Consider the following 27,440-nt stretch of genomic DNA (forward strand, 5'->3'; position numbering starts at 1 on the left):
AAAAAAACAAAAAAAGTTGAACACCTCTCTCATACTGTATGCAAAAGTTAACTCAAAATGATTCAAAGCTCTAAATATAAGAGCTAAAACTATACACCTCCTAGAAGAAAACATAGGTGTAACTCTTCATGGTCCTGAATTAGGTGACAGGTTCTTAATATGACACCAACAGCATAAGCAATAAAAGAAAATTAGATAAATCGCACTTCGTCAAAATTAAAAACTTTCATGCTTCAAAGGATACTATCTAGTGAAGAGACAATGTATAGAAAAGGAGACAATACTTGCAAATTTTTTTATGATATGGGACTAGTATATAGAGTATATAAAGACTTCTCAGAGCTCAATAGTAAAAGATAAATAGCCTAATTGAAAAATAGGAAAAAGATTTGAATAGACATTTCTCCAAAGAAAACATGTAAATGGCTAATAAGCACATGCAGAAATGTTCAGTAGCATTCGTCATTAGGGAAATGCAAATCAAAATCGCAGTGAGAAATCCCTAGGATGGCTAGAGTAAAAAAGATGTGCAATTATAAGCAATGGTGAGAATGTGGAGAAATGGCAACTCTTACACATTGCTGGCAGGATTGAAAATGACACAACCACTTTGTAAAAGTTAGGCAATTCCTCAAAAGGTTAGACATAGAGTTACTATATGATTCAGCAGTTTCACTTCTTAGGGATATACCCAAATGAATTGAAAACATACGTCTACATAAAAACTTGTACATGGGCCAGGTGCAACTATTTACGCCTACAGTTTCAGCACTTTGAGACACCAAGGTGGGTGGATTGCATAGGCCCAGAGTTTGAGACTAGCCTGGGCAACGTGGCAAAACCCTGTCTCTGCTTTAAAAAAAAAAAAAAAAATTAGGCGTGGTGGTGTGCACGGGTAGTACCAGCTATTCAGGAGGCTGAGGTGGGAGAATCACCTGGGCCCAGGAAGTCAAGACTGCAGTGAGCCAACGTTGCACCATTGCTCTCTAGCCTGGGTAATGGGAGTGAGACCCTGTCTCAAAAAACAAAAACAACAACAACCAAAAAAGCTGTACATAAACAATTATAGCAACATTATTCATTATAGCTAGAAAGTAGAAACAACTCAAATGTCCATCAGCTAATAAATGGATCTTAAGAAGGGTTGTAGACACAGAATGGAATATTATTCAGTCATAAAGAGGAATGAAGTGCCGGTACGTGCTACAATATGCATGAACCTTACAAACCTCATGCTAAGTGAAAGAAGCCTGTCACAAAAAGGCTACCTATTTTGTGATTCTATTTATGTAAAATGCCTAGAATTCATAGAAACAGACACTAGATAACTAGACTCTTGAGAGAAGGGGAGAATGGGGAGTGACTATTAATGGATATAGGATGTTTTTGTGGGGGATAATGCAAATGTTCTGGAATTAGATAGGGGTGGTAGTACCAATCTGTGAATTTTCTAACAACTGCTGTGTTGTACTCTGAATTTTGTTGGATGTGAACAATATCTCAATAAAAATGACTACATGTAAAAAATGTTCAAGCTTACTGGTAACAAAATAGATGCAAATGAAACAACAGACATCAAATAAAATAATAAAGCATCAACTTTTGACTACAAAACAAGTGAAAAAAGAGATAAAGGGGAAGGAAATAAGGCAAGACTTGCTTTTTGGATGACAGACTTTTTTATTTTGTTTTTCTTTATAGTCAACTATAATTTTAAAAATTATTTATTTTTAAAATTTCAACTTTTATTTTAGATTCATGAGGCACACGTGCAGGTTTGCTACATGAGTATATTGCATGATGCTGAGGTTTGGGGTGTGAATGATCACCCAGGTTGTGAGCATAGCACCCAATAGGTAGTTTTTCAACCCTCCCTCCCTGGTGCATATCTACCACATTTTCTTTTTTTGTTTTTTTTGAGACGGAGTCTCCTTCTGTCACCCGGGCTGGAGTGCAGTGGCAGAATCTCGGCTCACTGCAACCTCCACCTCCTGGGTCAAGCAATTCTCCTGCCTCAGCCTCCTGAGTAGCTGGGACTACAGGTGTATGCCACCACACCCAGCTAATTTTTTGTATTTTTAGTAGAGACAGGGTTTTACCATGTTGGCCAGGATGGTCTTGATCTCCTGACCTCATGATCCACCTACCTCAGCTTCCCAAAGTGCTGGAATTACAAGTGTGATGTACCACATTTTCTTTAACCAGTCCACTTTGATGGGGCACCTGGGTCAATTCCATGTCTTTGCTATTGTGAATAACACTGTGATAAACATACGAGTGCATGTGTCTTTTTGGTAGAATGATTTGTTTTCCTTTGGCTAATACGCATTAATGGCATTGCTGGCTTGAGTGACAGTTCTTTTAAGTTCTTTGAGAACTCTCCAAACTGCTGAACTAATTTACATTTCCACCAATAGTGTGTAAGTGTCTCCTTCTCTCTGCAACCTCTCTAACATCTTTTTTTAAAAAAACTTTTATTTTTTAATAGCTATTCTGACTGGTGTGAGATGGTGTCTCGTTGTAGTTTTGATTTGCATTTCTTCAGCGATTAGTGATGTTGAGCATTTTTTCCTATGTTTGTTGATTGTCTGTATGTCTTCCTTTGAGAAGTGTCTGTACATTGGGTGAGCTTTCAGATGTGTTTAAGGATATGTTTTAGGTGAGAGGCACATTCATTAACAGAGGTTATGGAAGACGTATGTGTTGGCAAGACTCTTTGGAACACAGTGATGAGTAAGACACTGGACCTATGCTTGTGGGCTTTCATGGAGGTGGGAGGGAGGTCAGATAGGCAGGATGGAAGTCAGGAGTCCCTGCTGAGGCACCAAGACATAAAGGATGTTCCATTCCCGAGGATGAGTCAAGGTATTTATAAAGGTGTTAGCTGAAAAAGTTACAACTGTATTACTTGGAGAGCTGTCTGTGTGTCTCCTCTGCTTAGGGAGGGATGGGGTGTCCAATTCTGACGTGGGATCAGCAAGGAGATGAGCTATCTAGCTGCATTGACAAGCAGTGTAAAGAAGCATTTCAGCTAATTTGGCATCAGTTTGCCTGAGCAAGGAATTCATGATTCTTTCATGGCCAGGCATGGGCCATGTGTGAATGAACTGGTGTGGGGTCATCTTAGCTGGGAAGGGGCCCTGCACACAACAGAACTTAGGGGTGGAGCTTAGGATCTGCAGTAGCCGAGGAGGACCTGTGACTACTAGAATAGAGATCTTTCCCCCTGAAGAGGGAATGTAGAGAGGGGCCTCTAGCGATGGCAGGCTTATCTCCAAGATGTCTGTGGAAATGCCAGCAAGAACAGATGGACATCATGAGTCCTCAGATTTGATGCCCGGGGTAGGACACAAGCCCTGCATGGAGTGTTCCAGCTGGAATCTAACCATGAGAAAACATCAGACAAGCCCCAAATGAGGAGCATGCTATTTTTTTTTTTTTTTTTTGAGATAGAGTTTTGCTCTGTCGCCCAGGCTGAAGTGCGGTGGCACGATCTTGTCTCACTGCAACCTCCGCCTCCTGGGCTCAAGCAATTCTCCTGTCTCAGCCTCCCCAGTAGCTAGGATTAGAGGCACATGCCACCACGCCTGGCTAATTTTTTGTATTTTTAGTAAAGATGGGATTTCACCATGTTGATCATACTGTCTAGAACTCCGACTCGGCCTCCTAAAGTTCTGGGATTACAGGCCTGAGCCACCCTGCCCAGCCCTATAGTTTTTTAAATGGGGGACCACATATTATTTTTAAATGTCCTGGACATAAAAGACAGAGAACAGCTATAAAAAACATGGCAACTGAATGCAGTACCTGATCCTAAGTCAGATTCTGATTGGAGGGTAGAAAGTGCCAGAAAGGACACTGTCTGGTCAAATGACAAAATGGGAATGTGAACCGTAGGTAAGATAAAAGCATAGGATCGGTATTAGGTTTGCAGAAGCCGATAGTAGTGCTGGGGTCATATCAGAGAATTGCCCTGTTCTTAGCAAATGGACACTGAAATAAGGGCATGGTATATGTGACTGACGCGAAAATGGTTCAGGAAGTTATTTTGTATGTACGTATTATACATACAGAAAGAATATGAATGATCAAGCAATTGTGTAAAAGGTTAGCAATAGGTGACTCGGTATAGAGTGGTCCATGTACCATTACTCTTGCAACTTCTGTAAATTTGCAGTTGTCTCCAAATAAATATCTAAGAAAAAATGACCATGAATGCCTAGCTTTCAGCATCTATCGCTGAGGCCTAGAGTGTGAAGCTGGTGTGATTCCACTGGCCTTTCGTGGTCTTCTGGTTGCTCTCCTCTCTCCACATCCTCTGCCTCCTCCAAGGTGAGATCAGAAAGTAAAGTAGGCAACAGGGAGTGGGGCTGATGTCAGACAGGAAAGAGACAAGGGATCGTGGGGAGGAAAAATCTTAGCTTTGCTTGTCAGGTGGGTCTAGATTATTTTAATTGGATCATTATTGTTTGCAACCATTTCCAGAGGCTTGATCAACTTTTTCTTTTCCAAAATCCAGGAGCAGGGGAAAGAGCCTTCCCCACTGAATAAATTTTAAAACAACAGTGGAAGATAAAGATGTTTTCTGATTATGTAATACAGGTTCTTAATGGTCACCGTACCTGTTGCACAGACAAATTCTAGGGCAGTACTAGAATGAAGGTAGTGTTTGGGATTCTGGAGGAGGCCGTGATGAACCCTGTGTGGTAGGGTGGAGTAGGATGGAGGACACGAAAGTCTTCCTTTAGGAGTGGAACTTTGAGGGTGAGCTTACAGCAGGATAGATGAAGGGTGTCCCAGATAGAAAATGGCACTGATGCTGCTGGTAACATGGGAATACAGTTTGTAAACGAAAAGGTATCTGAGGCAGGTCTCAATCAGTGTGAAAGTTTATTTTACCAAGGTTAAGGTGATGCCCGGAAGGAAAAATGAAACGAACACAGAATCACAGAAACAGTCTGTAATCCTTGCCTTTCTCCAGAGATGATTTTGAGGACTTTGGTACATAAAGGGGAAGAGTGGGCTGGAGGGGAGACAGAGAGGGTATGGTAAAACACATGTTGCAAGGGAAAAGGAGCAGGTAGGGGGCATGTTAATTATGTATTCGTCTCATGCTCAGCCTCATGCACTTTATATAAGATAAAGTGAACATAGAGTAGCTACCTGTAGAGATATTTAACCTTTTATCTGTAGCTATCTTCTTAGGAACAGAAGGAAAGGCACTTGCATGACTCAGCTTTCAGCTGGATTTTTTTTCATTTTTGGCATAATAAATTGGGGTCCTGAGTTTTTATTTGCCTTTCACAAGCTTCTGGCAGAGGGAAGGAAAAACTTGGGAAACGCAGAGAAGAGTGATACATGGTTTACATTTATGAGACTTGTCATGAGTTTGGAATGGCTGGAGTGAAGTATTCGTGGGGGAGATGTTTTAAAGAAATGAAACTGGAGAAGTGGAGGGGCCACATGAAAGGTCTGACATTCCTGGCTAATAATCTTTCTACCACACCAAACAACAGTAATACTGAAGTCCTCTGGATATTTTCACGAGTGAGCTGTTACAGATGTGTCCCGTCAGCACTTGGGAATCACCCTGATTGTTGGCAGTGACGTAGGTCCTAGGACCTTGTCGCTCAGCGTGGTCTCAGACCAGCAGCTTGTTAAGAAATGCAGTCTCAGACCCCACCCAGACTTGCTGCATCAGAGTCTGCATTTTAACAGGATCTCCAGATGATTTGATTGCACACTGAAGTTTGAGATGTGCTGTTTTTAGAATTCAGTTATCCTGCAGGTCAGTGTTTCTCAGAGTGTGGTTGGGGGGCCACTTGCCTTAGAATCACCTGGAGTACTAGCTTAAAACGAGGATTCCTAGGCCACACTTCCACCCAGGCCCGTGTGTTTTAATAAAGTCCCCTTATAAACCACCCAATGGGTTCTTCTTGCCCGCTGCCGAAATGGGGCCAATTGATCAAGGCAGGGGAATTGCGAGAGAGAAAGGGTTTTATACACATAGTGCTTACTAAATGGAAGCCTGGAGGTTTATTATTGCTCAAATCAGCCTCCCAGAGAATTTGGGGGCTAGGTTTTTTCCAAAGGTTGGTTGGGGAAGGGTGGGGGTGGCGGGCAATGGGTGCTTGCTGCTGATTTGTTGGGGGGTGCAGTCATATGGGGGTGGGTAAAGGTCCTCTGGTGCACTGAGTTGCTTCTGGGTTGGGCCACTCAGGAGCAGTTGGCAGGTCCAGGTGGAGGTCATCAGGAGTCAGATTTGCAACAAAACCTGAAAATATATCTCAAAAGGCCAATCTTAGGATCTACAACAGTGATGTTACCTGCAGTAGTAATGAGTAAGTTGCATATCTTGTGACTTCCAGAATAATGGCTGGCAATCGATTATGTCTACACCTTAGCAGAATTCAGGCTCCTCTATCTGCCTAGCCTGGTGGCCTCTCGTTAGCTTTACAAAGGGTTGAGTTTTGGGGAAGGGCTGTTATCATTTAAACTATAAACTAAATGTCTCCCAAAGTTAGCTTTGCCTAAGCCCAGAAACAATAAAGGGCAGCTTGAAGGTTAACGGGAAGATGGGGGTTAGCCAGATCAGATCTTCCCCACTGCCATAATTTTCTCAATGTTATAATTTTTGCAAAAGCAGTTTTACCCTGGCAATTATGATTTACTCCTAAGTTTGAGCACATACAGAATCCTCCAGAGCATTGTATCATTTTAAAAGCCGCAGGAATCCCTGCTGCCATAGAGAGTCCTCTGGAGCATTGTATCATTTTAAAACCTTCTCTATGTGACTGTCAGGAGCAGCTGGGGTTGAGAATCACAGCCCAATAGGACTTGAGGCAGAGGAGTCAAGTGCAGAATTCCAACCATCAAGTAGTATTCCAAAAAGTACAGCAAAGAAGCTTCTTTTGAGACACGATTCAGAAGGGTCTAGAATGCTTTTTGCTGCACTCTGTTGTATTCATCAGTCCATCTTCCCACTTTTGTTAACTTCAGGGCATTGGTTCTCAAGAAGGATGGGGAGGAAGGTTTCCTCCTATGGATCTCATTTGGGGGTGATTTTGGCTCCCAGAAGACATTTGGTAATCTGGAGACAGTTTTGATTGTTAGAACTAGGGAGTGGGATGCTACTGATAGCTAATGTGTAGAGGCCAGGGATGCTGCTCAGCATCCTACAAGGTACAGGACACCTCCACAATGAGGAATTACAGGTAACACCCAAAATATCAATGGTGGCTGGGCACGGTGGCTCACGCCTGTAATCCCAGCACTTTGGGAGGCCAAGGCAGGTGGATCTCTTGAAGTCAGAAGTTTGAGACCAGTCTGGCCAGAATGGTGAAACTTCATCTCTACTAAAGATACAAAAATTAGCCAGGTGTGGTGGCACATGCTGGTAATCCAGCTACTTGGGAGTCTGAGGCAGGAGAATTGCTTGAACCCTGGAGGCAGAGGTTGCCGTGAGCCGAGATCATGCACTGCACTCCAGCCTGGATAATAGAGTGAGACTTTGTCTTTAAAAAAGAAAAGAAAAGAAAAGAAAAAAATGTTAGCAGTGGTGTTGAGAAATCCTCTTTTAATCTAATCACCATTTTGGAGGGGTGGGGTCATTCTTGAGGTGCCATCCTTGAGAATCTCTACTATAAGCCTCTACTGGGGGTGGGAAGGTGTCATATCTTTCAGGTGGGTGTTCTGGGGAAAAGAAAATGCTTGGCAGTCATTGTTCTTGGCAGATATTTGGACTGAAAAAACCTGTTTAGTGGTAGCTGTGTTTGCTAGGATAAAAATAAAAGGTAAGCAAAGGAAACATAGGTCATGAAATAAGAGAGCAACTTTTCTCTTTAGGGTATATACACAATGTTTTTGAGTAAGTCCTGATTTGTCTAATTAGTTCTTTCTTGTTGGGCTTAGGGTGGGTGAAAGGGTCTCTTTGGAAGGAATGTGTTCATTAGGGGTATGTTGAATTGTACAGGTGTAAAAACTATGTGAGGGCATGGCGCACCTCACGTGTGGTCGGGGAATGCTGGGATGGACGGGGAAGCACTCTGGTGCTCAGGGCTGGGTCACGACGTATTCAATGGAAAGCATGGAGGAATAGAATGGGACAGATGGGGTGGTAGCTTGGCCACCTCACATGTGGTTGCAGCTGGTTAGAAATGCTGGGATAGAGGGGGAAGGACCCTGGGGTCCTCAGGGCTGGGTCACCATGTATTCAGTGGACAACATGGAGGAATAGAACAGGACAGAGCTTCCTTTGGTCCTTCTTGTCTCTCTATGGAGAAACAGGGCCAGACCAGCAGTGACAGCCCTGCCTAGCCTGCCATGTTGCCTTGAACTCCAAGAGCAGGACACATGAGGAAAAGGCACTGTTGCAGTCTAAGGGATGCCCAACCCAGATGAGCGAGGAAGGGGGGCCAGGTCAGCTGTACTTGGTGTTTCCGCTCTACATGGTGGGCTGTATCAAGAAGTCTGGCCCACCACACAGAAAATTCATTGTGGGGCCACTGTGCTGGCTGGAATGCAACAGATTCTGTAGCATCTCTTTCTTTGCTTATCATCTATCCCTCTTCCTGGCCCAGCCATTGACTTATCCAGTGGATCCTGCAAAGCTCAAATGAGGAATCTTCTTCTTACTGCCTCTCCCATCTCTACCTGCGCTGGGTTAGTGCTCCTCTGTGTGCCAGACACCCTGGAGTTTACTGTTGCTTCCTCCCTCTCCCTGATGACACCTGGGGATCAGGTTTTATTGACTTTGTATCTCCAGCACACAAGCACTTAATAACCGTTTGAATGAGAGAGAAATAAAATTGCTTCAAGTCTGCTCTTCCTTTGTGTAGTGGGAGTTTCTGATAGGAAAAGGATTTTTCCTGGAGGATCTCGATGACCAGGCCAATAGCTTATGTAACTACTTTCATGCCAGCTGCTCCCAGGCTTTCTGAATGCCCTTTTGTAGATGTGGCATATCCTCATAGGTTCTTAAGTACTGTCATTTTTTTTTTTTAATACCCAGGGGAATGCACAGGGAAATTTCATTTGCCTTTAATGAGGTACTGAGAGGTACTGAAGATGTAGAGTGCTCGTCAGCAAAGGTTTTTAACCCAAAGTCCATAGTTATTGTTTGTTGTTCACAAATCTAAGTTAGAGCAGGGCATTCTCATTTTTTTTTTGTGCACTACTTATTCCACAGGTCCATCCAGCTATGGCCTCCTTTCCAGAACATGCTGGTTTTCAGGTGGAATGGCAAATTGTCTTTCTCCTCTCTCTCCTCTCTCCTCTCTCCTCCCTCTCTCCTCCTCCCTCCTCTCTCCTCCCTCCTCCCTCCTCCCCCCTCCCTCCTCCCTCCCTCCCTCCCTCCCTCCCTCCCTCCCTCCCTTCCTTCCTTCCTTCCTTCCTTCCTTGCTTCCTTCCTTCCTTCCTTCCTTCCTTCCTTCCTTCCTTCCCTTTCTGTCTGTCTGTCTTGACTTAAAGAAAAATAACTGCCAGGCATAGTGGCTCATGCCTGTTATCTCAGCACTTTGGGAGGCTGAGGAGAGTGAATTGCTCAAGCACAGGAGTTTGAGAACAGTCTGAGCAACATGGCAAAACCTCGTCTCTACAAAAACAAAAAAACAAAAAAAACCCAAAAAAACCCACTTTATATATGTACAAAAATTAGCCTGAGTGTGGTGGCTCACACCTGTAATCCCAGCACTTTGGGAGGCCAAGGTGGGTAGATTACTTGAGGTCAGGAGTTTGAGACCAGCCTGGCCAACCTGGTGAAGTGGCATCTTTACTAAAATTACAAAATTTAGCTGGGCATGGTGGCATGCACCTGTAATCCCAGCTACTTAGGAGGCTGAGGCAGGAGAATGGCTTGAACCCAGGAGGCTGAGGTTGCAGTGAGCCGAGATCATGCCACTGTATGCCATCCTGGGTGACAGAGTGAGACGCCATCTCAAAAATAAATAAATAAATAAATAAATAAATAAATAAATAAATAAGCCAGGTGTGGTGGCATGTGCCTGTAGGGAGGCTGAGGTGAGAGGGTCACCTGTTCGCAGGGAGGCCAAGGCTTCAGTAAGCTGAGATCATGCCAGTGCACTCCAACTTAGGTGGACAGTGAGACCCTCTCTCAAAAAATAAATAAATAAAATAAAAAAATCCTTGCTTTGAATTCAATGAATACTTGTTTGGTTTTTATGAAAATTTTATACTTGAAAATAAATTTCATAGATGATTTTTTAAAACTTCCTATTGTAAAAAAAAATTTAAGCCTGTTTATAAATTGAGAGAATAAAAATACAGCGACTTTGCATGCACAGTGGCTTTCCATGTCTGAAGGTTCCACATCCACAGATTCAACCAACCTCACGTCAAAAATATTCAGAAACCACCTCCCCTAAATAGCAATACAACAATTAAAAATAATAAAAATAAAATTATAGCATAACAAGTATATCAGACACTTTTTTTTTTTTTTTTGAGTCGGAGTCTCACTCTGTCACCCATGCTGAGTGACAGAGTGCCACTATATCCAGGCACTTTTGAGCATCTGTGGATTGTGGAATCCAAGGGGTTGTCCTGGGCCCAATCCCCCATGGATACCAAAGGACAATGACAGTACCTCAACACCCACCTTTAACAATGACCAACTCATGGCTAATCTTGTTTTTTTTCTGTATCCCCCCACTTCTGTCCCCCTGATCATTTTGAGGTACATATCAGACATCATATCATTAGAGATTACACTTTTAAAACTGCTGCTTATTGGCCGGGCACAGTGGCTCATGCCTATAATCCCAGCTCTTTTGGAGGCCGAGGCAGGCAGATTACCTGAGGTCAGGAGTTTGAGACTAGCCTGGCCAACATGGTGAACCCCCATCGCTACTAAAAATACAAAAATTAGCCAAGTGTGGTGATGGGGGCCTGTAATCCCAGCTACTGGGGAGGCTGAGACAGGAGAATCGCTTGAACTCAGGAGGCGGAGGTTACAGTGAACCAAGATCTTGCTCCTGCACTCCAGCCTGGGTGAAGAGAGTATGACTGCGTCTCAAAGCAAACAAACAAAAAACAACAAAACTACTGCTTATTAATGTTTTAAAGCTGTCTGGATATGTGGATCCCAAATATCAGAGACAGGTCTCAGCCAAATTAGAAAGTTTGTTTTGCCAAGGTTAAGGACGTGCCTGTGACACAGCCTCTGGAAGTCCTGAGACATGTGCCCAAGGTGGTTGGGGGTACAGTTAGCTTTTATACATTTTAGAGAGACATGAGACGTCAATCAATATGTGTAAGATGTACATTGGTTGGGTCCAGTAAGTCGGGACAATTCAAAGTGGGGACTTCCAGGTTAGGAGTAGATAAGAGACAAAAGGTTGCATTCTTTTGAGTCCTTTGTCAGTCTTCCACTAAATATACAGTTTAGTCTGGCTCAGTGAATCTGTGTTTTTACATAAACAATAGGGGAGAGGAAGCAATCAGATAGACATTTGTCTCAGGCGACCCTCAGAGGGATGACTTTGAATAGAATGGGAGGCTGGATTGCCCTAAGCAGTTCCAAGCCTGACTTTTCCCTTTAGCTTAGTGATTTGGGGGTCCCAATATTTATTTTTCTTTCACAGAAGAGGGAACTTAGGGGGAACTACCCTGTGTTGCAGCTCCTCTGGGCACTTGTCCTTGGGCCAGGGAGTGCTCATTGCCTGAGTTTCCTGTGGGTGACGCAAATACCAAGGCCATAAGGGGAGTCGGTGATGTCATCTCTCTCCCTTCTGCCTTTCCTCCTCTTCCTTATAGACCAGCAACCTCCAACCTCCAAATCCTGACAAAACAAAGCATGTTTTTCCAGCGGTGCAAATCGGACATTGTTATCTTTTTACATGAAGGGAAAATTTGTTTTTCCATTATCAGCAGGATCATCCTCCTTTTCATGAGAACATGAAAAGCATTTTATTTTTATCTTTTATTGAAGTATTTCATATATGCGTGTGTAGACAGATATATAGGCATATATGCACATGCCTTAAATGTATCGCTGGACGGAATTTTGCATATGTACATTTCCACATGGCCTACTCTCAGATTGAGATAGAAAACATTTCCAGTGCCCCAGAAGGTGCTTCTTTCTGGAAAATACCACCTCCACCTCCACCCTCGACAGAGATAACCACTATTTTAATGCTGTGACTCTAGTTTTGCCTATTTTTGAACTTCATATAAGTGGATTCATTCAGTATAAATGGACTGTTTGATTTGGCATCTTTCACTCCAAATAATGACAGCAATACAAAAAAAATTAGCCAGGCGTGGTGGTGCATACCTGGGAAGCTGAGGTGGAAGGATCTCTTGAGCCTGGGAGATGGAGGCTGAAGTGAGCCTTGATATCACACCTCTGTGCTCCAGCCTGGGTGACAGAGCAAGACCTTATCCTAAAAATCAAAAACAAATAACGATTGTGAAATTCATCCATGTTGTAACAGTAGTTTGTTTTTCGGTGCAGTGTGGTCTTCCAGCATTTCAGCATAACATGGCTTTGTCACCTGTTTATCCCTTCTATCATATCATAGCAGCTAGTATTTATTGAATGTTTACTCTGTGCCAGGATCTGTTTGAAGGACTTTAAACAAAGTAGTTTAGTTTTTAAAGTTAATTTCTGAGTTAGCCATATGGTTATTACCTCTTTATAGGCAGGAAACTAAGACTTACGGAGACTAGATAATTTTCCCCCAAATCATACAGCTGACATGTGATAGAGCTGGAGTTTCAACTCAGTCAGTCAGATTCTAGATTGGTGAACACTTTAGCGCTTCCAGGTCTAGATTTTCTGTTAGACGCATGACATGCGACTTGAGGTTTTACAACAGGCGTGCAGTTTCTGGGTGATGGATGATCTCTTCTAGAGGAGGACATGCAGACACAGAGAGCTTTCATCACATAGACAAGGCTGCTCAGCCAATAAGTGGAGGAGACAGGGCTGCTGGAAACCTGGAAACCCGGGTTTCTGGATTCCCTTTCTCTTATGTTTTTCAGCGTTTTCTTGGGTGATGGTGAAAGCCTTTGTGTATTTTCATTCGCAGCAGAGCACATTGTCTTATCACTCTATGGTTCAGCTAGGACTCTTGTTTGCAAACAACAGAAACTGACTAACATAAGCCCAAAAGGAAACTATTCAAGAATATTGTATAGCTCACAGAATCAATAGGGAGACTGGGAACTGGGGTCAGGCACTGTGGGAGGCATGGCTGTAGAGCCAGGTCCGTGTGTGGGAACCTTTTGGAAGGGTGCTGCCTCTGTCGCAGTGACCCCCATCCCTTACTGACACTTCTCCACATTGCCCCTGGACCTCTGACCCAGCTACCACAGTCTTTAATAGGCCCTGAGTCTTTGGCAGCCTTCTCTCCAGGTGCAGAGGTCAGGGCAGAGCATCTGAACGACCACGTGTGGGCAGGTACCTGTGTTCGGGCTACTGGTTGGAAGGAACCTCTGGCTCCTTTTGTCTTTTTGTCTCCACAATGGGGAGAGACCTTGCCTTTCCAACTGATTTGTTTTTCTTTTCTTTTTTTTTTTTTTTGAGACGGAGTTTTGCTCTTGTTGCCCAGGCTGGAGTGCAATGGCGCGATCCTGTCTCACTGCAACCCCTGCCTCCCGGGTTCAAGCGATTCTCCTGCCTCAACCTCCTGAGTAACTGGGATTACAGGCATGCACCACCACACCTGGCTAATTTTGTATTTTTAGTAGAGACAGGGTTTCACCATGTTGGTTAGGCTGGTCTCGAACTCCTGACTTCAGGTGATCCACTTGCCTTGGCCTCCCCAAAGTGCTGGGATTACAGGCGTGGGCCACTGAGCTTGACCCCAGCTGACTTCTTATACCTTTCTCTGTGTTTAAGCTGATCCACATACAGTAATCATTGTAAATAGCTAAATAAAAAGTAAATTGCTTGAACTGGATCAGGTCAAAAAGGAAGTTTCTCCTTGTGTTTCCAGTTGATTAATGTGTTGGTGAGTGGTGGTCCTGCAAGTAGGAGAGGTGGTTAAAGGCAGAGGGCAGCAGCCTGGGGTGTTGTCAGCCTGAGTTTTCTATTTAGAGAAAGCATCTGGTTGTCTGAAGTGGGGAAAAAATTAGCTCATCTTTTGTCTTCTAATAACATTGTCTATGTTTTTTGCAGGTGGGTAATGGGAAGGTTTTTGGCATTTCCAATTGGAAAATGTCACTTAACTTCAAAAGGCTACTGTCATGGCTTGAGAAATGTGATTAGCATGCAGCAGACACAACAGTGTTTTACTGGTTTCCTCTTATACTGAACTGGAGTTAATTGCTTGTTCACGGAAGGCTTGTTGGAGATTTTCCTTGTATTAACTGCAATTTTAGATTATTCTTCTACCTTGAGTATCCATTCATTTATTAATTAATCCTGTGTTTGCTGAATATATCAGGAATAGAATGATAAATAAAGCAAATAAGCCCTGCCCTCATGAGACTTAGAGTCTAACAAGTTTGAATTGGGTTAGTTCTTAAAATATGGATGATTTTATATTTCCCTCTCATTACTACTTTTAAATCTTAACCCCCTTGGTGGGGAATTAATATTCCCTCTTCCCTATGTTAATCATATTGTCTTTTCCTTCTGAAATTTTTATTCTGTTTCCTCTTAGCCTTTTAACACTTCCATTTTTCATGTTCACTGCTTTTGTATATCACCCATTGATTTTATCCTATATAAAATTGCATTTATATATGCTGGCTGAATGAAGAATTTTTAAAATAGTGGTAGCTTGTTGATTGTCTTTTTGGTCAATGAGATGGTTTTGAAGAGTTCACATTCTGAAAGGGAAGGGACTGTGTTTAATTGCTGCAACTCAAGCCAGAGTGTTGCCTGAGGTGTGGGGTAATAAGAAGGAATGAAGTAGATTATTTGTTGACCTCAAGGACAGGCTGTAGCAGAGATGGGCTAGGTGCACAGGAAACTCCTATCTTCTTCCTGGGCACACAGCTAAACTTCACTTCTTAGCTTGTCTGTATCCTGGCGGTGTCTTGTGATTTCATTGTCACTGAAGACATGTGAATGCAAGTGTTGCGTTGCCTCTAGGCCAAAGCAGTGAAGGGTTGGTGCGCCTTCTCATCACTCTCTTCCCTAGAACGTCCTTCTGCTTGTGGACGTAGTGAGATTGGAGAACCTATGTGAGAATTTCTTTGGAATGTGTGCCCCATAGCAGAATGGCTGGATTACATGTTATAGGTTATACATACGTACTTGCTTTGACTTATACCAATTGCCACTCACAGTAGTGGCCCCAGTGTGTGCATTCATCAACAGTGCAGGAAGATTTCTCTATCTCCATTGATACTTGGCATTTTCCAGTGTCTTAGTCTATTTGTGCTGCTATAACAGAATACCACAGACTGGGTAATTTATAATGAGCAGAAATTTGTTGGCTCACAGTTTTGGAGGCTGGAAAGTCCAATGTCAAGGTGCCAGCAGGTTTTGGTGTCTGGTGAGGGCCTGGTCTCTGCTCTCAAGATGGCATTTCAAACATTGCATCCTGTGGAGGGGGAGGATGGCTGTTCTTCATAGGGCAGAAGGGCAAAAGAGCCAAGAGAGAGACCCGCCGAACCCCAGAAGCTCTCGTGTTGAGGCATTAAGCCCACTCATGATAGTGAAGCCCTCTAATCACCTCTTCAAGGCCCCACGTCCCAATACCATTACATTGACCATTAAATGTCAGCATGAGTTTTGGAGGAGACAAACATTCAAACCATAAGATTCAGATTTTGTTGCTTTTTGTCAGTCTGTAGTTGTGAAAAACTGAATGCCAATTGAGTACCAAAAGGTAGTTGAAAAAATTAAAATATTGGCTGGGTTTGGTGGCGCACGCCTATAATCCCAGCACTTTGGGAGGCCGAGGCGGATAAATTGCTTGAGCACAGGCATTCAAGATCAGCCTGGGCAACATGGCAAAACCCTATTTCTATTAAACAATACAAAAAAAAAAAAAAAAAAAAAAAAAAAAAAAAAAAAAAAAAAAAGGCTTACACCTGTAGTCCCAACTACCTGGGAGGCTGAGGTGAGAGGATCACCTGAGCCCTGGAGGTTGAGGCTGAGTGAGCAAGGATGGTGCCACTGAGCCACAGCCTGGGCAACAAAGTGAGACCTTGTCTCAAAAAAAAAAAAAATTTCTTTGATATATGCATATCCTTTAAAAAGTCAAATGTAGGGTGTTGAGGAGGTTGGGGGGTAATTAACTGCTTAATAGGTACAGAGTTTCCTTTTGGGGATGATGAAATGTTTTGGAACTAGATAAAGATGATGGTTTTACAGCATTGCAACTGTACTAAATGCCACTGAATTGGTCACTTTAAAGTGGTTAATTTTATATTATGTGAATTTCACCACAAAAAAGTCAAATACTGATAAACATAACAGTCTGACACCTCACGCCTTCTCACTTTCCAGAGGCAACAATTCCAAATATTTTAACATTTGTTTCTGATATTTACCACTGTGTTTCTAGATGCTGTGTGTCTCTTGATATGTGTAATGTATTTTAAATAACATTTTTCAACTTACTGTTGTTATAAATGAGATTAGCTTTGTGACACTTCTCTGTTCCTCCTCCGTCCTCCCACTAGAGTTATGTCCCAGTTTTCTGGCTAGACTAATATTCAGTCTTAATATTTTTATGACTATGTAAATATTGTTCGCTAGTGAGCCAAAGATACATTGGAATTTTCATATGCAACCTTCCCCTGGAGTTAGTGATTGTCTTATTTTTTTTTATTTGCATAGCTCTTTTGTAGCATTTACTGAGTCTTCCCTCTCTCCAATTGCTCAGCATGTTTTCCATGTGCTAGATCCATCAGATGATCTGACCTTCCTGTTCCTCACCACCGTCCTCTGTCCCTGGAGCATTTTGCCTCTGCTCCAGGTTGTGGCAGTGACATGACCTACATGGTGTCATTGTGGGACTTTCTTTCTCACCTCTGTCTGTGGGATGGATGACTAGTATTAAGCATATTAAGCATACTATCTTGACTATAGAACAAGGGTTGGCATTTGAGCTGGGCCAGGGCAACCTCTTTGATAAATAACCAAAGGACTCTTTAAAAACTATTCTCTCCATTTTTTGGTGGAGTACAACCTCCAGCAGCTTCTTGATTTTAGACTTGACTTTATTGTACTTTCATACGTTGTTATTTCAATACAGTTCAGAATTCTAGATTGAGAATTCTTTTCAGTCAGTATTTTGAAGATACTGTTCTGTTATATTTGAGCTTCCAGGGTTGCTGTGAGATGTCTGATGTTATTCTTACTCTTCTTTTGTTTGAGCCTTTTGTTTCTTGATAGAAGCCTTAAGGATCTTCTCCTTGTCTCGTTAGTCTGAAATTTTGCCATGACATGTATGAGTGTGTGTTTTCTTATGCTGGGGAATTACTGGATTCTTTCAACCTGGGGAGTCATCTCTAGTTCTGGTATATTATCTTGTATTTTTCTTTGATTGTTTCCATACCTTCAGTTTCTTTTTCTGAATTTTCTCTTGTATTGGACCTATGGATTGCTCTGTTAATCACTTTCCCTTCTTATTCTTTCTTTTCCCCCGCTTTCCTTCCTTTCCTTTCCTCCTTTCTTCTTTCCTTACCTACCTCTCTCCTCACTCCTCCCTCTCCCCTTCCTTCCCCTTCCCCAACTTTCCCTCCCTTTCCTACCCCTTCCCCTTTTCCCCATTCCTCCTCACCTCTTTTTCCCCCCTTCCTTCCTTCCCTCCTTTCTTCTTTCCTTACCCATCTCTCTCCTCACTCCTCCCTCTCTCCTTCCCTCCCCTTCTGCCCCTTCCCCACTTCCATCCCCTTCCTCTGCCCTTTCTCTCTTCCACCCTTTCTCTCCCCTTCCCCCTCCCCTGCCCTCCCCTGTTCTCCTCTGCCCTCCCCTGCTGTCCTCTGCCCTCCCATGCTCTCCTCTGCCCTCCCCTACTCTCCTCTGCCCTCCCCTGCTCTTCTCTGCCCTCCCCTCCCCTTCTCTGCCCTCCCCTCCCCTCCTCTCCCCTCTCCTCCTCTCCCCTCTCCTCCTCTCCCCTCTCCTTCTCTCTTCTCTCTTTTTCCTCTGCCCCTTCCATTTCTCTTTGTTTTTTGTTCCTACTTTCTGCAGTACATTAAAACATTTTTTATCATTGCATTTTAAGTTTCTCAGAGTTTTTATTTGGTTGCATTTTAAAATTATGTGCTTTTTCACTTTATGGTTATTATCTCCAGTCTTTGAGGATATTATGGTTGACTTTTTTCCTAACTATTTGAAAAGGTAAAAACCATTCTGAGTTTGTGAGTCATACAAAAATGGTCTGCAGTGGACCAGATTTGGGCCTTGAGCTATAGTTAGAAGACGATGGTCCAGACACCTGCCGGAGAGGAGCCTGGCTGGAGTGGAGCCTGTGCATCTCGCCATGCCAGGTGTGGATTTTTACTTAGTCACTTTATTTCTATTTCTGTTCCTCAGTTTTATATGCCTTCATTGTACATGGCACATGCAGCTGCAGAGCCTCAATGGTCCATTTTCTCCCAAGATTTAGTCTCCTGCAGGGTTTGAGAAGGAACAGATTTCTGGACTATATGGGGTGGGTGGACACAGGGGTCTGACTGCTCTTCCTCTGTGTTTTCATCCAATCCTCCACTACTGGTTCTCATCTCACTCCTGTCACCCTTGATGCCTGGAGCCCCCAGTTCCTAAGCCTTTCCAGGGTTCTGCAGTGCTGATTGCTTGCTTTTTCATGGTACCTCTGTGCGGGAACAGGGGCCTCACTTTACTTCATCTGTCAAGCTCCATCCCTCCATCCTCTTTCCATCTTCATTTATTGCAACTTGAGAAGATTGATTTGGGTTTTATAGAAGATGGAGTTGGGTTTTTTGCTTTTAATTTTCTTTGTGGGTTTTGTTTTTCCTTTTTTTTTTTTTTTTTGGTGGTGGTAAACAGTAAAGAGAGTAGAAAGGGCCTTATTGTGCTCTACAAAACTTTGAATCAAGTTCAAGCTTTTGTCAGCCAGAATTAAATTATTTTTTGGATTTGAATAGGGAGATTGGGATCTCCCTCACTCCAGATGTATAGCTACAGTGGATTTGTGCAACTGACTTCCTCAACTTTCCTCCTCTCCAGCTCCCCATCCTTCTCTTTTTCTGCCACCTCCTACCCTCTGACACCTTTAAATAACTGACTGTTCTTTATTTTCAACTTACTAGTTGATGGGCAGCCTACTCACTCCTCAGCATTTCAGCTTGGATGTTTTGTAGGCATCTCAAACTAAGCAGAGCCAAAATTACAATTCTCGGTGTCCATTCCTCTCCCCGCAACCCCACCCCTCATTCTTCCCTTTCTTGGTAGGCATCACTGTATTAGTGTAATGTTGTCGCACTGCTACAGAGAAATACAAGATATACAAGAGCTTTAATTGGCTTACAGTTTCACAAGCTGTACAGGAAGCATGATGCTGGCATTTGCTTGGCTGCTAGGCAGACCTCAGGAAACTTACAATTATGGCAGAAGGTGAAGGGGGAGCAGGCACATCACATGGCAAAAGCAAGAGCAAGAGATCGAGGTGGGAGGTGCCACACACTTTTAAATAACCAGATCGTGGAGTGCTCACTCAGTATCATGAGCACAGCACCAAAGAGGTGGTGCTAAACCATTCATGAGAAATCCACCCCCATGATCCAGTCACTTCCCACCAGGCCCCACCTCCAAACTGGGGATTACAATTCAACATGAGATTTGGTGGGGACACAGATCCAAACCATATCAATCACCAGGATGAAAGCTCCCTTAGAAGCATCAGCCACACCAGGTTCTTGCTTTCCTAAAGCCTTTGTGTGGTTTCACACTGTGTTTAGGATGACTCGATGCCTTCCCATGGCCTGCACTGCCCTGCACGGTGCAGCGTCTGCTTGCCTCTCCAGCCTCATCTTCCGCAGCTCCAGCGTTTGCCTACTGCTTGCTACCAGCCCTGCTTTTCCACTTAGTCTGTCAGTTTTCTTCCAGCTCAGGGCTTTTGCGCTTGCTATTCCTTCTGCCTGAGAGGCTTTGCCTGAGTTTTATGAAGGCTGGCTCCTCCCTTCTCATCCTGCAACTCCAAGTTCAGATGCCATAGTCCTAGAAATGCCTTTCCTGATGATCCTGTAGGAAGTGTTGCCTCCTTACCTCAGCCCTAGTGCGTCCGTAGATAAATCTTGCCTCCATAATACTTCTAGCTTGCTATAATTCAACATGAATATTTGACCAGTTTGTCCCTGTCACTGGTATTGTATTAACAGACTTGTGCAACTGGATCCCTGCTGCATTTTCAGCATCCAGTCTTGCACCAGCACACAGTAGACTTTTTTATTTTTTTAAATTTTGAGATGGAGTCTCGCTCTGTCACCCAGGCTGGAGTGCAGTGGTGCGATCTCGGCTCACTGCAACCTCCGCCTCCTGGGTTCAAGCAATTCTCCTGCTTCAGCCTCCCGAGTAGCTGGGACTACAGGCGCATGCCACCATGCCCAGCTAATTTTTGTATTTTTAGTAGAGATGGGGTTTCACCGTGTTGGCCAGGAAGGTCTCAATCTCTTGACCTTGTGATCTGCCCGCCTCGGCCTCCCAAAGTGCTGGGATTACAGGCATGAGCCACCACGCCCGGCCTAACATTTTAATAAGTAGTAATTGAATCCAAGAATGAACACTGGGAAGCTTAGAGCTGAAAGTGACTTCAGTGGACATATCTACAGTTGTTTCTGGAGCACTAGGGATTGTAGCACATTTAAATCATTAATTCAACACCATTGTTGTGCTCCTACTCAGTCTTTAGACCCTGGGCTACCATAGCATACAAAACAGAAGTCTCTGCCTTCAGAGACCTTACACTCTTGAGTTGAAAGTTCTAGCAGTGGGGAGGAGGGCGTGGACACAGTGGGGTTTCTGCTGTTCTGGCAACCTTTATTCTTTTATTTGGTCACTGGCGTGGATACCTCTGAAGGTTGGCTGACTTTTTTGCTTTCTCGCTTTGCTTCTGTCCCATCCCGGAGTGCTGGAAGCACACCTGTGGCTCCCCTTGCTCCCATCTTCCCTTAAGTGTGCACCACAAGTCCTGATTTGATAGTCAAACTCATCTATAAAGCAGTTGAGCATTCTCCCTCCATCCAGGCTCCAGCATGCCTTTGATACAATGGATGCTCACCTGTTGCCTGTTCTGTCTGGCTTCTAGCCCTCCCAGCCCCTTAACGCCTACTCCAGCCCCTTTATTCAACTGCATTCTCCTTTGCTAACTCAATGTGGCATATGCTCAAACTTCAGAATATTCCACCGTAATTTTTTGAAAGCTAGTTTAGTTTATTCCTCAACGGCCTAAAATAACACTTGTCACATAAGACATTCTTTGTGGCATTTCTTTGGGGTGAGTTCAAACCATAGTGTGTGTGTGTGCGCGCATGCATGCATACACACACATATGTACACACATGTGCTCTCTTTCCCCCAAATAAATATTACATATATTCTTCTGGTTTTCCTGTATTTGTACATTTCAATACTTAGCAGAGTATTAGGACCCAGTGGAAGTTTAATTTTGCTCTGCTTTGCCATCCAAATAGCAAAGGGCAATATGGAACCTACAAATTGCAAAATTTTGGAAGGTTATTCTAACATTACATTTGAATTGCTTAATTTAATTTTCACTTTGAATCAGTTGCTAAGCAACTGGGAAGGCAGGGCAAAATCAGCAAGGCTAATTTGATTCTGTTACTAGTATGTTAGCATCTCTTATATTTACACAGACAGTTGGTTGTAAATACACTTAATGCAATGCAATGCTCTGTTTTACCCAAGGAAAATAGTTGGTGTGGAAGTTAGAGCAAGGCTTTGGTTGGATGGATGTTATTTAAATACACCCTCTCACCTTAGGGGAATGTAAAGTTATCCGAAGTTTAGAGCTTGTGATGTAGCTCCTTTGTTAGGCGAGGTGCTTGACTTGGTGGTACCGTGAAGAGTTGTAAAATACTTTCCACTGTCTGTTATCCTTTGGCATCATGAATCCACCCTGATTGTCCCCCACATCTTCCTAAATCAGTTTTTTTGGGAATGCATACCATTTAGTGTCATCATATGAAGCATGTTGGAGAGAAAAGGATAGGTCATTTTACTCTCTGTAACTTACTATTGGTGAAAACTGACATTGTTAACCCCGTTTGGTCCATAAAGTAAGTCATGTGTCAAATGTTAATGCCAGTGACTTAAATATTTTGAATATTTAAAAAAGTCATGTGGTCATTAAGGACACCATTCTTGCCCAACCCAGATTCCTGAATTAGAGGAAAGTAGAAGTTAATGAATAAGATTAAGATTAAACAATAAGACTGGGTGAAGTGGCTCAAAATGTAATCCCAGCACTTTGGGAGGTCAAGGTCAGTGGATCACTTGAGGTCAGGAGTTCAAGACCACCCTGGCCAACATGGTGAAACCCTGTCTCTACTAAAAATACAGAAATTAGCTGGGCATGATGGCAGGCACCTGTAATTCTGGCCACCTTGGGAGGCTAAGTCAGAAGAATTACTTGAACCTGGGAGGCGGAGGTTACAGTGAGCAGAGATCGTACCACTGCACTCCAGTCTGGGTGACAGAGCGAGACTCCATCTCAAGAAAAAAAAAAAAAAAAGATTAAGCTATAATGCAGTATTCTGTTATTTATTATAGTTTTATATTATCATTAACACCTTGAAACACATAGATGCTTTGGAGTAATGTTCAGTCCTGTGTCAAAGATGGGATATTTAATGTAAACTATTGTCTCCTGGTTGCGTATGGTTATCCATGGAGTGAACAGATAATTCATATATACTAATATTAAGCTGGTAGGAAAACTGCATCTCTGGAAATAATGTCATTAAATTGCCACTAACATAGCGAATGACCATGACCTGTACCTTTCCTAAGAGGTGGGGAGAGCAGGCTGGTCTTTTAAACTGGTCTCCTGCTGTATCTTTTGTTCTGCAAAGTCCTAGAGAGTATCTTTCATATGCAGTAAAAATTACTTTCAGTAGATGGATTAGATTCTTGATAAAGATAGCTATCATGGTCCCATATTTGCCTTATAACTGCCTGTGACTAGGTAGAAATATTTAGTGATGAAGGAGATTACAGAAACAGGATAAGTACCTATTACTTCTACAATTAAGTATTCTTATTTTTTTTTCTGAACAATCTCAGGTATTTGTGTGTGCAGTACATAGTAATAGTTAATTATTGATCCTGACTAGAAGAAAGAGTGATCTGAAGTAGAGGAAAGACCTAGTGTTTATATGCTTGACAGCAAATCCATTGTTCTTACTTTGAGATACTTACTAGACTAGGACAATAACTAGATATTTACCTGTTCAAGGTACTTTAAGGGAATTGGTTTTAATGAATAGGTAAGAATAAGTGTACGGTTAATAATTTCCTTAAATGCTTGTCCAGACCTAGTCTCAGGGTGTCATTTTTCTGAATATCAGTATCCACTCCAAGTTCGTTAATTTTACTCTACAGATACTTACTGTTTGAAAACTCAGTGTGTCAAAATGTAAACTTTTCATGGGGAGTGTCAATTTTAAATATTGGTTTCCTAGCGTAGTTACGGTTTGTTGATGACATATCCCTGTCAGAAAAATCTGGTGAAGCCCAAATCCTAGCTACTTGAGAAGCTGAGGCAGGAGGATGGCTTGAGCCCAGGAGTTCCAGGCTACAGTGTGCTATGATTGTCTGTGAATAGCCATTGCACTCCAGCCTGGGCAACATAGCAAGTCCCCATCTCTTAAAAAAAATTGGTGGCTATACCCTACACTTTGTGTGTGTGTGTGTGTGTGTGTGTGTGTATGTGTGTGTTTTTAAAAGTTACAAACACGTATTATTGTAGTAATATATTGTAGGCATTATAAAACAAGTGGAAAGTAGAAGGAAATAACTCAGATTAAGATTAAACAATAATATATTCTGTTATTTATGATGGTTTCATATTATCATTAACGCCTTAAAACACAGATGCTTTAGGGTAATTTTCATCATTAAAAACAATATTTTAAGTGGTTCTATTTATGATTTTTAATGTCTGGCTTTTTCCAGATCTGATTAGATCATCATTCTTTTTACTTTACAAGAGCTCTAAGGGAAGGCTTGGTTCCGCCTTTTTTGGTTTGCTGGGTTGCATTACTATTGCCTTTGACGTTTTGATTTTTCTGCAGAAATCTTTTGAAGCCACTTGTCCATTCTGTGAATGTTGGTTATACCACATAAGACAATGTATAAAGTTGTATAAGCCGAGACATGCTAAATGGAAGCACATGACAGTGCACTGAGAGTGAGGGGACAAGGGCACAGACTATCTAAATGCCAGTTTATAGATTTTCTTTCTGTACCATAGAGGGTCATCTTGCACACAATACTCAAGAGACCACTGCCCTAGGAGAGCCCTCCAAATAAGCATCTTATTTATTTATTTATTTTTGAGACAGAATCTTGTTCTGCCGCCCAGGCTGGAGTGCAGTGGTGTGATCTTGGCTCACTGCAACCTCTGCTTCCCAGTTTCAAGCGATTCTTGTGCCTCAGCCACCAGAGTAGCTGGATTACAGGCATGTACCACCACACCTGGCTAATTTTTTTGTATTTTTTAGTAGAGACGGGGTTTCACCCTGTTGACCAGGCTGGTCTTGAACTCCTGTCCTCAAGTGATCCATCTGCCTCAGCCTCCCAAAGTGCTAGGATTACAGGCATGAGCCACCACGCCGGGCCTGTAATATTTTTTTCTAAACTGAATAGTACTGAAGAGAGTTGGATTTGTATAAAAAAATGCTTGTATGCATTGTTGTATACAGCAAGGACTATTTGTCCTTGTATTTATTTGTTCATTGTAAAGGAAAGGAGATAACTGTGGGGTAGCATTAACAACATGGCAAAACCCCATCTCTACTAAAATATAAAAACTTAGCCAGGCTTGGTGGCACGTGCCTGTAGTCCCAGCTACTCAGTAGGCTGAAGCAGGAGAATCACTGGAACCTAGGAGGCGGAGGTTGAAGTGAGCCGAGGTCGTGCCACTGCACCCAGTCTGGGTGACAAAGGGAGACTCTGTCTTAAAAACAAAAACAAAAAAGCAAAACAAACAAACCAAAACACTGAATTTGGACAGCTCTGCCACCAACTAGTTCTGTAGAACAGACAAGTGACTCACTTTCTGTAAGCCTCGGTTTCCTCATCTGTACCCTCACACAGTGGTGGTGGCAATTAAATTTAAAAAGAGATTTGTCAGAGAGCTTTGTACCCTCATTTTATATCTATGTATGATGTAATTTTATGTAATTTTTTAAAGTGGAAAGCCTTTTTTTCTTAGGCTGAGTGTCTATACACCCTCAATAGCAATTTCTATTTGTTTGCTTTACTTCTAGACTGCCTCTTTAAGCTATGTCCCATGAACCGCTACTCTGCCCAGAAGCAGTTCTGGAAAGCTGCTAAGCCTGGGGCCAACAGCACAACAGATGCAGTGCTGCTCAACAAACTACACGTACGTATTGCAATGGGGCTGTCAATGGGGCAGTAGTGAGTGGCTGCCTTGGTGGTGTCTGGGTGTAATGGTGGGAGACTGCTTATGCAACCCTCCAACTCTAGCTGCCGGCTTTCTTACGTTTTTTCATGAAGGGGTAGAAGGGAGCTGACCCTAGGGAGGGATAGATCCTAGTCATCTTGAGATATCTGGAGAGGTCTTTTCTCAGCCACTCTCTTTGCATGGGTAGCTTTGGATGGAGAAGTGGTTTTGAGCACAGGCACTGGAAGCAAACTGCCTGGAATGGAATCCTGGCTCCACCACTCAGTAACCGGTGCTCTAGGGCACGTTATGTGCTATTTTCCAATTCTGTTATGTTATCTGTAAAATGAAGATGGTAGTACCCACCTCAGGAGGTCATTGTGAGGATTACAGAAAATGAGACATAAAAGGCACATGAACAGTGCCTGGCACATAATAAATACTTAATAAGTTTTGGCCGTTAGCATTGCATCTATCCTGTTATCAGGCATTTTAAAGATGTGCTCATTCCATTGCTGATGTGCTGTGTGACCATAGGAAGTTTTTGAGCCTCTCTGATCCTGTTTCATCTTATGTAAAATAATGACTTGGTTCTTTTAGTGCCCTGCATTCCGAGGCTAATCAGGAAGTTCTCTGAGATGTTTAGAAGGAGACATGACATATAAGCCAGTGTACTAATATCGAAATTGTACCCCATTTCCTGTTCCCTGACCTACTTCATTTTCTCCCCGTCATGTAACATCATCTTTCTAATGTATTTTGGTTACTGGCTATCTCCCTCCCCTGGCATGTAAGCTTCGTGAGGGCCCAGGTCTGTGTCACTGTTACTTGTTGCAATAGCCTTTGTGTCTACAACAAGGTTGGGCACTTACCAGGCACTCAATCAAATATTTCACAGAATACACAGTGATCTTTCCTGGGGCTCAGTGATGACAGTTGAAGACCTAGAGCATCTGTGAGCCCTGAGCAGCTCAAGAGGTTCTGCCTCTCACCTTACTCCATTTTTGACTAGCATATGGCAAAGTCACAGCTAGCTGCATTTGGTAAGGTGAGGGTCACGTGAAGGGATTCCTACGTTCAGTGTGTGTTGTTTCAGACGGGATGTGATGAAAAACCCAGGCTCCTCACCTCAGGGAGCTTACAGTCCAGCATGAGGACACGTAAGCATGAGACACGTGAGGTCATTCTCATTGAACCTAAAGTAAAATCCAGGCTGTCGTCATCTACAAGATGGTACATGCCTGGACCCTGCTGTCCCCACAGGGGCTTCTTAACTACATTCTGGCCATATGAGCTTTATTTTATTTTATTTTTTGAGCACCTCAGACTCTCCACTGTCACACGAGCTTTGCACCCTCAGTTTATCCTGTTGAGAACATTCTTTTCCTGGCTCTTCTTGAGCTAGGACCTTTGAGCCTTTGTGTCTCAGCTGAAGTGTCATCTTAGCAAAGTCTTCCCCTCTTATCTAAGAGATGTCTTGCTTGTTTTTCTCCATCATAGCACCCTGTTTATATCTTTCTCAGTACTGATCAGGGTCTGCAATTACATTTCGTAGCTTCATTAATTATCACCTGTTGCTTATTAGAATGACAGCTCTACCATGGCATTCTCTCTCTTGCTCACTGCTGTATCCCAGCTTCTGTAATAGTGTCTGGCACATAGTAGGTGCTCAGAAATATTTATCAAATAATAAATGAGCAGTGTGCTAGGCCCTAGAGATAGAACTATGACAGTCTTCACCCTGTGGGAGCTGGATATCAAAGAATAAAGAGGCAGTGATAAGCAGTATATTACAGGACAAACCACACAAAGCTGCGGGAGCACATAGGAAGGGTGCCAAATCTGTCTTTGCTGGATAAGAGGGTGTGATACAGTGGTCAGGGAGGGCTTCCTAATGGAAGAAGG

The 27,440-nt window shown here is 42.9% G+C and overlaps 1 protein-coding gene across 10 annotated transcripts in view; it reads left to right on the top strand.

Annotated features, from left to right (window-relative positions):
• The window catches only part of ITPR1 (inositol 1,4,5-trisphosphate receptor type 1), a 354,798-nt gene that overhangs the window by 108,814 nt on the left and 218,544 nt on the right, over nt 1-27,440 (top strand). For all 10 annotated transcript variants that reach the window (XM_050778574.1, XM_050778575.1, XM_050778582.1 and 7 more), the window contains exon 5: nt 25,399-25,514. In XM_050778574.1, coding sequence (XP_050634531.1) covers nt 25,399-25,514 — 116 coding nt within the window. The remainder of the gene's footprint in view (nt 1-25,398; nt 25,515-27,440) is intronic.

The sequence above is a fragment of the Macaca thibetana genome, chromosome 2, assembly GCF_024542745.1.
Source record: "Macaca thibetana thibetana isolate TM-01 chromosome 2, ASM2454274v1, whole genome shotgun sequence".
Classification (NCBI taxonomy): Eukaryota; Metazoa; Chordata; class Mammalia; order Primates; family Cercopithecidae; genus Macaca; species Macaca thibetana.